This window comes from Trachurus trachurus, assembly GCF_905171665.1.
Source record: "Trachurus trachurus genome assembly, chromosome: 22".
Taxonomy (NCBI): domain Eukaryota; kingdom Metazoa; phylum Chordata; class Actinopteri; order Carangiformes; family Carangidae; genus Trachurus; species Trachurus trachurus.
In genome coordinates this window covers 28,377,314-28,387,550 of record NC_139907.1, presented here as the reverse complement: position 1 = coordinate 28,387,550, position 10,237 = coordinate 28,377,314, and the positions used below count along the sequence as shown (strand labels likewise).

General features: G+C 45.4%; 1 protein-coding gene across 1 annotated transcript; it reads right to left on the bottom strand.

Moving 5' to 3' along the window:
• Positions 1-3,359: 3,359 nt before the first annotated feature.
• Positions 3,360-5,687, bottom strand: LOC311005280 (interferon-inducible GTPase 5-like; the record flags this gene model as incomplete). Its single annotated transcript, XM_083997637.1, has 3 exons — positions 3,360-3,997; positions 4,374-4,448; positions 5,132-5,687. 3 exons carry the CDS (start codon positions 5,685-5,687, stop codon positions 3,360-3,362), a joined length of 1,269 nt encoding a protein of 422 aa, XP_083853763.1.
• Positions 5,688-10,237: the final 4,550 nt, after the last annotated feature.

Here is a 10,237-nt window from a genome sequence, read left to right as displayed (position 1 = left end):
AGACTCTTCTCCCATTGATGTAATGTTCAGTCCTTTGGTGCTGACGCTCTCGCTGCTCTTTCTTCTTTGAAGATATTGTCATCTTGTCATTCATGAAGTGACAGCTTATCTTCCCCAACAGGACAAGATCTTTCTCGTATTTGGTGAAAGACGCCATAGACATGCGAAGGTCATATACGAAATCTTCACTGAATGAAAGAAAACACGGCTCTCCGTTGTTGATTTTACAACCATTACAACAAAAGGCACGGATTTTTGCCATCTCATCTTCTCGGTCACTGTGAACTGTTCCCACACACACCGCTTCACAGCTCGACATAGCCCTGTTAACTTCACCCACATCAGCCACGGGTTGAGCAGTGTTTTCATCACCACCATCATCGTCATCATCTTCATCATCATCTTCTTCTTCTTCTTCTTCTTCCACATGAGTTTTGAATTTCTCCTTTATTTTTTCTTCATCCAAAGAAGGACCTTCCAAATCGCTGTTGCTGTCTTCATCAGCTGATGACAGCTCATCAGCGGATCCAAAAAAATCACTGACGAGCGTTAGCCACTCTTGCTGGACAGCAGCGGAGGTTAAGTTGGCAGCTTCTAATGAATGCAAAGCTTTCGCGACTTTGCTCGCTTTTGACAAGGACATCTCAAATAGGCTATATAAACAGATAAACACACTACTATATTATACTACACACGACAAGACGCAATAGTAATATTGATTGACTTTTCTCAATTATCTGGACTATGAAACTTTGGGAGATTGTTTTTGAATGACATTTCATTGAAATTAGATAAAAATAAATAAATAGATTTTTTATTGATTTTCCATGTTTACAGCTGATTATCTAAAAATAGAATGTTGCGACTTCCGACTCATTTCGCCAGAGCGGGTCACATATAACACATCATAACAACACTGACAACATTACACATTAAGGGCCGGATTTACTAAAGGTTTGCGTGTATTAAAACGTGTGCAAACGTGATTGCACGCGCAAACACATGTGGAACCTGATCTACTAACCGGACGCACCGAGGATTGCGTCCCTCACACGGGCAGAATAGCACGTGCGATCCATTTAGCGTGTTTGCCTTGATGAATATGTAAATATGGGCGTTTCAGCCAGAACGTGCAGAATACTGGGAGGAGTAGATGCAAATAGATTTATTTAGCGCGTGCAATGTGATTTACCAAACCAGGAAGAGATTGCGGTGGCTGTTTTTGCGTCTTTATTCACCACGTCTGAAAACCATGTACTAACTGATACAACTATGCCAAAACGTATGCGTTTATTGGTTTGATACCTGTCAGAGCCCCATGATCTTACATCTCTGCATTTCCTCACGTCTGGGTAATTCTGTAATAGTTTTTCAGCCGTGTTAAAAGTCATTTACGCGCCGTTACGCACGGGGCACGTCTGTCCTGCAGTGCGCTCCTCTCCTCTCCTTTCCTCTCCTCTCACCTGGCTGATCAGCTCCGTCTCTCGGTCCCGGTCCCGGACTGAGACACGTCACCGCTGCCTTCACCCGTCTTTGATCCCTCTGGTCAGTGGTCAGAGCGTTTAGATCCGTGTGTCCCACCTGAGCTCTCTATTAATCCACTCTGGGCCGGATTTACTAAGATCCCAGATAGCGGGCGCTATATTGTTTGCGCCCTCTAAAATATTGCGTGTTTGGTTAGTGCACGCAAAACAGGTGATCTACTAAGAGTAACACGCTAAATGAAAACACGTGCAAACCGCAATATGTAAATGAGGGTTTTGCGCGTGGTAATCGTTTCCGCCATGGAGAGAGTGGACAGAGAGCTGGACGGACGAAGGGACAGAATGACATTTGATCCGATGCATATGACAGCATGTGTGTTTATCTCTCTCGCGCTCTGTTTAGATAAATAAACACAAATCGCTACAGGGCCCAACTCGTCATATACTGACGAACAGGCAGCAGCTGCAGCGACAATCACACACCTATAATGCGTGTGTGCCGCCCATGATCCAGTGGATTAATAGCGAGCTCAGGTGGGACACACGGATCTAAACGCTCTGACCACTGACCAGGGGGATCAAAGGCGAGTGAAGGCAGCGGTGACGTGTCTATGTCCGGGACCGGGACTGAGAGACGGAGCTGAGCAGCCAGGTGAGAGGAGAGGAGAGGAGCGCACTGCAGGACAGACGTGCCCCGTGCGTAACGGCGCGTAAAAGACTTTTAACACGGCTGAAAAACTGTTACAGAATTACCCAGACGTGAGGAAATGCAGAGATGTAAGATCACGGGGCTCTGACAGGTATCAAACCAATAAACGCATAAGTTTTGGCAAAGTTGTATCAGTTAGTACATGGTTTTCAGACGTGGTAAATAAAGAGGCAAAAACAGCCACCGCAATCTCTTCCTGGTTTGGTAAATCACATTGCACACGCTAAATAAATCGATTTGCATCTACTCCTCCCAGTATTTTGCGTGTTCTGGCAGAAACGCCCATATTTACATATTCATCCAGGCAAACACGCTAAATGGATCGCACGTGCTATTTTGCCCATTTGAGAGACGCAATCCTCCGTGCGTCCGGTTAGTAGATCAGGTTCCACGTGTGTTTGCGCGTGCAATCACGTTTGCACACGTTTTAATACACGCAAACCTTTAGTAAATCCGGCCCTTAATCATGGGCGGCACACACACACACACACATATTATAGGTGCGTGATTGTCGCTGCAGCTGCTGCCTGTTCGTCACTATGACGAGTTGGGCCCTGTAGCGATTTGTGTTTATTTATCTAAACAGAGCGCGAGAGAGATGAACACTCATGCTGTCTTTGTCTGCATCGGATCAAATGTCATTCTGTCCCTTCGTCCGTCCAGCTCTCTGTCCACTCTCTCCATGGCGGAAACGATTACACGCGCAAAACCCTCATTTACTATTGCGGTTTGCACGTGTTTTCATTTAGCGGGTTACTCTTAGTAGATCACCTGTTTTGCGTGCACTAACCAAACTCGCAATATTATAGCGGGCGCAAACAATATAGCGCCCGTTATCTGGGATCTTAGTAAATCCGGCCCTAAGGGCCCTAGTTTCCTAGACCGAGCGCAGTCCAAGCGCAGCGCAGCTTCGCAGATCAATGTAAAATGGGGATTTGGGAATTCCAAAGCCCTCAAGTCAACCAAATGTGAATAGATGTTTGCGACAGTAACAATCACACACTGATCACATGTCATGACTGACTCACTCAAAGTGCAACTAGATTAGAAAATGATGATTTGTAGAAACTGCTAAATAGGCTATAAAATTTGCATCACACTGAGAAACATCAGAAGCTTCCTGCTTTGTACACCCAAAGTTTAAAATGTGCAATATTTCCCATCATTCACACTGAGGTGTTTAAGCGCAGGGCCTTTTCAAATACCTTCTGTGCGTCATCAGAAAGCACGTCGAGAGACCAACTGAGCCATCTGTAGCTAGCAGTAAAAGACAGGCCCATTGCTACTGGGATTCCAATGAATGGAATGAATCTAGCTCCTTCCTCTGCTACTGCTAATGCAACAGCGCTTGTTAAGGATAGAAGAAACTTGGTGACAACATCTCTGGTAATCTCTACTGCAGACAGTGGTGATATCGTCACTGCTCTAAGATCAGCCAACGGCACACCTGTTGTTTGAGCAAGATTCTGCAGTGACTTCACATCAAGACCAAAAGTAACTTGGTACTTTTTGATTTGCCTAACCAGAAGGCCTAGATCAACGACAGCAGAGAGGTCAGGGACTGGTACAGCTGCTATGAGAGCAGATACAGAGGCATAGTACTTTATCTGTGACTGTAAAATCTCTTTCTTCTTCTGGATGATGTCTCTGCTGACGTTGGGTAGAGCACACAGCAGAGCATTCCTCTTGTGAGCAGGAAGTTCTCTCTCCAGAGTCTCCTGCAGCAGATGGAAATCATACAGGTGCATCTTACAGCTGGACACCAGGAAGACCTGAGGAGAGCCAAGACCTTGATCTTGAAGACCTGTGTTGCACAGGGAATGAGAAAAAACATCAGGCAGTGAAATTAAAATGTTTTTCTTCTGATCTCAGACTGGTTCATCTGACTGATAGTTAGGCCGCGTTCAGACTGCCAGCCAAAATCCGGTTTTTAGCCCATCCAGATTTGAACTGGATGGCTCTTTTTAAGTCTGAACAGTCCCAAATCACATGAAATCTGATTTTTGCAAAACGGATCGAAACCACCTCCAGGAGGTAGTTTCAGATCGCATTTGGACACTCAGATCGGTTTTGACTGTCCGTGACGTCACTCTACACGGCGCTGTCACTGTGTTACAGGTCCCGTGAGCTCCAGTTAAATATCAATTTCCTCCTTGTTACTTTTATTTTATGCAAACTACCCTGTTGTTGGCGACAGCAGTGACGGCGACGGTGCGCTCCCAGCTCTGGGGTGCTGGAGTTTCCCGTCTCTGTGGCTGCACACACAAACACACCCATGCACACCAGTTTCTGGTACACGTACGTACACACACACACACCAGGCGGGCTGAGGTTGAATCTAGCGGGGTCGTGCGGCTGCAGCACCGGGCAGATCACTGTGCTGCAGCGAGAGTAGCCGCCGCGTCCACTTGGTTTATACAACTTTGAATGTGGAATTATTATAATGTATCAGGGTGTAATAAATTGTAATAAGGCCTGTGAAGTTTCAACAAATACAAGATAGCATTTTAGCATAGCTAAAAAGTTGGTTTGTTTTCTATAGCAGTTGTAGGAGCCATATTTGCGCTTTTATTTTGGTGTTTGTACTTGGCGGGTTTTATTGTTGTAACCTCCGTTGACACCGGAAGTGGCGTCACGCGCTTCCGGGTTGCGGGGGTATTTAAGGCCAGGACAATCAGTGCCAGGTGTCGAAGGCATACAGTTTTGACCGTGTCTTTAAGTGCTTTCGTGTCCCATCCGCCAAGGAGGTATTGTGTATTTTGTTATATAATAAATGTGTGTTTTAGCACAAACCCTCGCCTTGGGCACCTTTTGTTGTTAGCTGCACTAGCACGCGTCCGAACACTGGAGACCAGCAACCGTGCCCTCTTATAGGGAAAAGAAGGGCACGTACAGCAGTAATTCATTAATTATAATAATCTCAGATGACTGTTATTACCTTGAATGCAGTTCCTGCTGATTTGTTTCAGGGTGTTTTCAGCGTTGAACTCTCTCTGATCTCTCTCTGCATTAGTCAGGTCCTGGTCGATCTTTGAGCGAACAAAGTAGAACTTTTTCCCCATCTTCTGAATTTCCAAAGCGAGCTTTGCATCATTTTCTCTGAAGCGATCAGCTGAGATGATGATGAAGAAGTCAAACTTCTCAAATCCAACATGCTGCAGGTACTGATCAGCAGGAAACCTGGTGCTACCAATGCCAGGGAGATCCCATAATGTAACATTGGGATCATGTGGATGGGGGTATGGTGTAACTTCTTTGGTGGTTTCTACACAACCAGTAGGAGCAGCGTTCTCATCTCTGTTGTCTACACATCTGAAGGCATTAACAAAGCTGGATTTACCAGCACCAGACTCTCCTGTGATGGCAATGTTTAGCTGAACATTATCTTGCTCTTGTAAATACTCCTGGATCCTTGCAGCTCCTGCAGCAGCTCCTTCTTTTTCAATAACTTCTCTTATGTCAATTATTTCAATTGAGTCAAATGGATCCTCCATGCTGAAAAGTACAAAAAAGGAAACATACCACATTGTCTTTAGTTGCCGAATATATGAACATGCTTTGAAATTATACACTGAAGCTTATTAGGGCCCGAGCCAGTGACAACGTCACAGGGAGGACCCTATTGAAATTTGAGATCCAAAATAATCAACAAGAAATACGGACCCCTGAACATGCTCAGAAACGGACGATTTTTGGCCCGCACATGCAGACATGCAAAAAGTTTTGTCTGATAAAGTCGTTAAAAATGGACGTGCCAAAATGGCTAGCGCCCCCTAGAAAGTTGGAAACGGCGAGCCCCACTTCTGTGTTTCACCTACATGCATGAAATTTGGTGGGGTTATAGAACATGGGGAGACACACAAAAAATCCTCTTGGAGCCACGCCCTAAACCCAACCGGATGTCCGCCATTTTGATTTGTAGTTTTTTCCTATTTGAACGAACTCCTAGAGATTTCATCCGATTGACTTCAAATTGGCTATGGACCATGTAGGGACCATGTAGACACCATGCTGATCTTATCTTGTGCTCTGCGTGTCTATAGGTCAAAGGGCGTGGCTGCTATGATGCCACACATTTTGGCGACTTTCGTGTTCGGCGCCATTTCACTTCGAACGGCTCTCACGCCGACATACTTGATCGTAGCCACTTCAAACTTGGTGGACATGATGATGGCTCTGCCCTGAACGGTCTGACGTATTAACTTCCCACCTTACTCATAGCGCCCCCCGTGGTAACAGGAAGTCTACAGGAATTATGCTAACATGTATTAATCCTACATAATTCACCCCGTCAACGTCGTTCCACTTCTGATACATGTGAAACAAGCCGGTGAAGCTACATTACGAACGCTTTGAGGCTACGACTAATTGCCCCCGTGTGGCGGCGACAGGAATTGCGGTCCATCGAAAACGAACTCCTCCTAGGGGTTTCGCCCGATCGGCTTCATATTTGCTAGATCATCCACAGACCGCGCTGATTACAGCTTGTGCTCTGCAGGTCGGTAGGTCAAAGGGCGTGGCCACTGTGGCCACCGCCATTTCTGATGCCTCGCCATGCATACACGAGCTGCTCTATCTCCCACGTACTTCGTCCGAACTGCTTCAAAATGTATGTACGTGATCAGAGACCCGCCCTCTACGCCTTTATTTCATCGTACGCAAGCTCGCTCAAGTCGCCCCCTTGTGGACACAGGAAATTACATATTTTGCATTGACATTGTCCCATTCAGTCGAAATTTCACATGTGTGATCGGGGGACGACCCTGAACGCAACGGCCCGTGCCCCGCTACTGCCCCCTGGTGGACGAACCATAAACTTGTTGTAACTCCTACGTACTTTTTACGATTTGCTCCAAAATTCACGTGTGTGATGAGGGTCCGCCCCTTCACGTGCCTGTCCACGTGGGGGTGTCGAAGAGCGCCCCGGGGGTAGCGGGGACCGGGGGGTCGTGGGAGCGCGACGCCGAGTGGCGTGGGCCGTCATAGCCGCTTGCGGCTTTAATTTATTGTTGTTATTATTTATTGTTTGTGTGTATAGTCAGTTCTGCTGTAAATAAACTGTGTATCAGATTTATTACTGCATGGCAGAATAATTCTATTTTTCCCTCTCTTTTTTTCAAGTGACACGGATTGGCCTCTTATTTCTCAGACTGAACCGTCATAGATTAGATTTAACAATCTAACAGCATTCTAAAACAGAAAATGGAGGAAGGTTTTGATGAGTGTGTGGAAACTAAAGTTCAAACAAGAAAAAACTGAAATGTCAGCACTCACGATAGAGTCCTTGGCTGAAACGTGTTAGTCTGACACTGCTGTGCGTTTAATAAATGTTTCAAGTTTCTAGGAACAATCCTACAATAATGGGAGCAACATGATGGGACATAAACAAGGGATCAAGCAAGAATATTACAAATGAATGCACTGTTTGTCCCATGCAGTAGTAACACTCTTAGGGCCGGATCTACTAATCCCAGATAGCGGGCGCTAAATTGTTTGCACCCGCTAAAATATTGCGTGTTTGGTTAGTGCACGCAAAACAGGTGATCTACTAAGAGTAACCCGCTAAATGAAAACACGTGCAAACCACAATATGTAAATGAGGGTTTTGCGCGTGGTAATCGTTTCCACCATGGAGAGTGTGGACAGAGAGCTGGATGGATGAAGGGACAGAATGACATTTGATCCGATGCATACAATGACAGCATGTGTGTTCATCTCTCTCACACTCTGTTTAGATTAATAAACATGATTAGAAACATGATCCAGTGGATTAATACAGGGTGTCCGCGGGGTTTTAAAAAGTATTAAAAAGTGATAAATCAAAAAAGCAAAATTTAATGGCCTTAAAAAGTGATAAATTTGGTCCAAAGGTATTAATTTTAAAGAATAGGTATTTTTTTTCTTTTGGACAATGACTGGTTTTATTTTGATGAAATAGGCGTAATAAAATAAATAAAGCATTACTTGCTTGCGCCGCTACTTCAAAAAAAAAAAAGGAATGATATTGACGTCATATCAATTCATTGTATTCATTGGCCGCTAGAAATCTAAAATCGTCTTTGCGCGCATAGTTGTCAGGCGGATAGAAGTGCTAGTGAATCTCTTCGGATTTTAGCGTGTGGCAAAACGTTTCGAATATGGGAAAATGCAAGTTTGCAGAAGACTTAAATTGAGATGACAGGCGCCTTGATGTAGCCTATGTGTGTGTCAATGTAGATGCACGTCACGCGCCGCACATCCGATGTGCTCTTTTTTCATGCATTCGCGGCTCACAGCTCCATGAACCTTCTACCGCCAGCCCGGTGTTTAGTCGGACCGGGTCCGGGTCTGCTCCGTTTGAAAGGGCAGGAAGCCCCGAAGCGCTACAGATACAGACACCTGCAGCAGCTGCAGCTTCTACTGAGAGCTGAGGTCAGATGGAACGCACGTGAGACACAGACCGACGGTGCAGATGTGCGGACATTGTTGAAACTTTTCACACTGATGTAAAAAAAAAACATATATATGGCCTACCACTGTGTTCTGTGACGGTAGAGACAGAACCAGGTATTTATTTAAAGAGTTAGTGAGGTGAGTTGGGTGAGGGAGGGAGGTGAGGAAGGAAGACGGAGCGAGGCAAACTGGGTGAGGGAGGGAGGGAGGGAGGTGGAGTGAGGTGAGTGAGTGAGGTGGGGGGGGGGGCAGGTGAGGGTGGGATCAGGGGAGAGAGGCTGGTGATTGAGAAAGGCATGATAAGATATTTTATTTTTGATCAAATGTTCCTGATGACTTATGGATGATGCCCTGTTGTGCAACCGAGTCTCCTGGGTAATGGTAATGATGTAAGTAAGTGTTGGATGATAAAATCTATGTACATGTCATAAAATCTTTCTGATTGATACTTGGTGCAACTCGATGTCGTGGTGGTATTAAAAAAAATCTGAAGGTAGTGAAAAAAGGTATTAAATGGTAGTAAATTGACTCAAAGATTTGTGTATATACCCTGTAATAGAGAGCTCAGGTGGGACACACAGATCTAAACGCTCTGACCACTGACCAGAGGGATCAAAGACGGGTGAAGACAGCGGTGACGTGTCTCAGTCCAGGACCGGGACTGAGAGACGGAGCTGAGCAGCCAGGTACTGGAGAGGAGAGGAGAGGAGAGGAGAGGAAAAGAGAGGAGCGCACTGCAGGACAGACGTGCCCCGTGCCTAACGGCGCGTAAAAGACTTTTAACACGGCTAAAAAACTATTAGAGAATTACCCAGACGTGAGGAAATGCAGAGATGTAAGATCATGGGGCTCTAGTAGGCATCAAATCAATAAACGCACACGTTTTCACAAAGTTGTATCAGTTAGTACATGGTTTTCAGACGTGGTAAATAAAGACGCAGCCACCGCAGACGTAATCAGAAAGGAACCGGAGGCTGTGCAGTGCGCAATGCGCATTGATCCTTTTTTCCTTTTTGGGGTCAAACGGATCATGTGCATAATTAACTGCAAAACAAGCAAATACTTCATATTAATGACATAATGTTCATTATGCTTCTAGCCTGTCTAGCCTCTACCTGGTCTTTTTACTAAACTGAACCAACTCCTTTCTTCATTGCCTAAACCCAACCAAAGCATCTCCCTCAGTCAGCTGTCAGCACGAGCGGCGGCTGCAGCAGCCTCGCGCCCGTGTGAGCTCAAGCCGGCTTCAGGGAGCAGGGGGGAGAAAAAGAGTGTATTTCTTTTACTGTGTGGGAGATCTCCAACAACGGAGTCGGGGAGAAAGCAAGTGGGACAGATCTGCCCAGTGAAATAATACTCAATTACAACTTTATGCAGGATACAATGTGAGTGTCAGATTTAACACCTTATGTTTGTCTTCCTCTCAAATGTTGTGAAGCAGAACCATAAATTAACATGTACAGAAAACACAAGTCAAACTATACTTGAGTTCTTTCCAACACTTACACACCACAAGAACTGTTTCAGCAGAGAATTTAGTGTGATGTAGCAGAGGAGAGTCAAACCTACTCTGTTCTCCTGGTTCTGTGACCAGCAGCCTCCTCCTGAGATC